Raw genomic sequence first — 1,990 nt, forward strand, 5'->3', positions numbered from 1 at the left:
TTTTTTTTTTTATTCGATTATGTGGCTCTTTCAAGTCTTTCCAGAACTTGTAGCACTGCGACCATAGTTGATCTATTGTGCTCGCCGACATGACAGTGATTCTATAGTTCACTGCTTAGACCCGTCGATTCTATGAAGCTGATCAGTTGTTTGGCAGTGAGTGCCTTAATATCTTCCGGGTGCAGGAAGTGCTGTCCCAGAATATTAAATCGTTTGTGCATGAGAGGACCGCAGCTGCAAAGAATGTGCTCCGGTGTTTCTTCATCATCCTGGCATATCCTGCAGATTTTGTCGTCGGTAACCTTTATGTTCGTTAAGTGCTTATTGAGCCTGCAATGTCCCGTCAATAACCGGACCATTATGCACAAATTGTTTCTACTAAGGGCTAAAGCCTCACTGGCAGATTTATTGACAAAAGGTTTTATGAGAGCCTTTGAGTGTCTTAACCCTGGAGTATCGTGCCAGATGGTTAAGGATTCCTTTATTGAGAGGTGTTTCAGTGTCTGCAGAGCAAGACTGTACGGCACTCCACAAAAAGGCTCAGGGCCCTGTGGTGGGCCCTCAGCCCCTTTCCTCGCGAGTTCATCGGCACGTTCATTGCCTGCGATGCCCTCGTGACCTGGCACCCATCTCAAAATTACTTTGTTGTTCTTACCTAGTTCGTTTAATACATTTACACAATCTGATACCAGCCTGGAACTGACATGTACCGAGGTAAGCGCCAGTAATGCCGCACGGCTGTCCGAGTGGATGTATATCGTTTGACGGGTGTATTTTCTTCTAAGGTTTTCTCCAGCGCACTCGATTATGGCAAATACTTCAGCCTGAAAGACTGAGGCATAGATACCAAGGCTTGTGCTGAAAGAAGATTTTGGAGTCTCTCCGAAGACACCACATCCTACTTTATGTCCTTTTTTAGAGCCATCGGTGTACCAGTGTAGTGCACCAGTCTTCCAAGTGAGTTGGTTCTTTAGCCATTCTTCTCTGGAAGGAAGCTCTATTGTGTATAACCTGCCCGTGGATAAAATGGGAGCCATAATGTCCGGCGGCATACCAAGAACTAGGTTGTCAGACATTGAATCTAGTATTGACCGCAGTGTCTTTGAAATCCAGTTTGTTTGACCAAGGGCTCGGAGCTTGTACATTCTGGTTTTTGCCGTCCTCTGCACCATCAGGTGAAGTGGTTGCAAGCCCAGTAATGCATCTAGCGCAATCCCAGGTGTGGTAGACATGCCACCAGTAACCATTAGGCATGCCATTCTTTGCAGGCTGTTAAGCTTCGTTGCTGTGGTTTTCTGTGTGGTTTTGTTGCTCCAGACCACGCAGGCGTAGGTGACTATCGGCCTTACGATGGCTGTGTAAAGCCACATTGAAATTTTGGGGCTGAGTCCCCAGTGGGCTCCTGCAAGCCTACTGCTGACGCCCAAAGCCATTTTAGCTTTCCTTATCGTATTATCTACGTGTGAATTCCAAGTGAGCTTCTGGTCTAAGGTTATACCTAGGTATTTCACCTCATTGGAAAAAGATATCATTTCACCATTTATTTTAGGCTTTGCTAATTTGTCCAGTACTCTTTTCCTAGTAAATGGTACAATGATTGTTTTTTCAGCATTGATTGCCAGTTCATTGACCCTACACCATGTGCTAATAGCGTTTAAAGCTTGCTGCATCATATATGAGATCATGTCCTGACAGTTTCCTCTGATAATTACCACTAAGTCGTCTGCGTACCCTTGTGCGTCGATCCTTAGTGTTGTTAGTTTGTGTAAGAGTTCATCCACCGCTAGGGTCCATAGTAAGGGTGATAAAACACCACCCTGCGGACACCCCCTGGTTGTGTTTAGCTCTAATTTATACCCATTTAGGGTTAATCTAGCTTTTCTGGTTGTGAGCATTGATTCTACCCACCGCACTGTTACTGGATCCACTTGTTTCCTCTGCAAACCCTCCAATAGGGTGCGAGTGGGAGTATTGTCAAAAGCTCCCTGTA

At 45.5% G+C, this 1,990-nt stretch overlaps 1 protein-coding gene across 1 annotated transcript; it reads right to left on the reverse strand.

Annotated features, from left to right (window-relative positions):
- Positions 1-101: 101 nt before the first annotated feature.
- On the reverse strand, positions 102-1,433 carry LOC122068418. The gene has a single exon (XM_042632271.1). The coding sequence runs from the start codon at positions 1,431-1,433 to the stop codon at positions 102-104; it is 1,332 nt and encodes a 443-aa protein (XP_042488205.1).
- Positions 1,434-1,990: the final 557 nt, after the last annotated feature.

Source organism: Macadamia integrifolia, unplaced genomic scaffold (genome assembly GCF_013358625.1).
Source record: "Macadamia integrifolia cultivar HAES 741 unplaced genomic scaffold, SCU_Mint_v3 scaffold3885, whole genome shotgun sequence".
Lineage (NCBI taxonomy): Eukaryota > Viridiplantae > Streptophyta > Magnoliopsida > Proteales > Proteaceae > Macadamia > Macadamia integrifolia.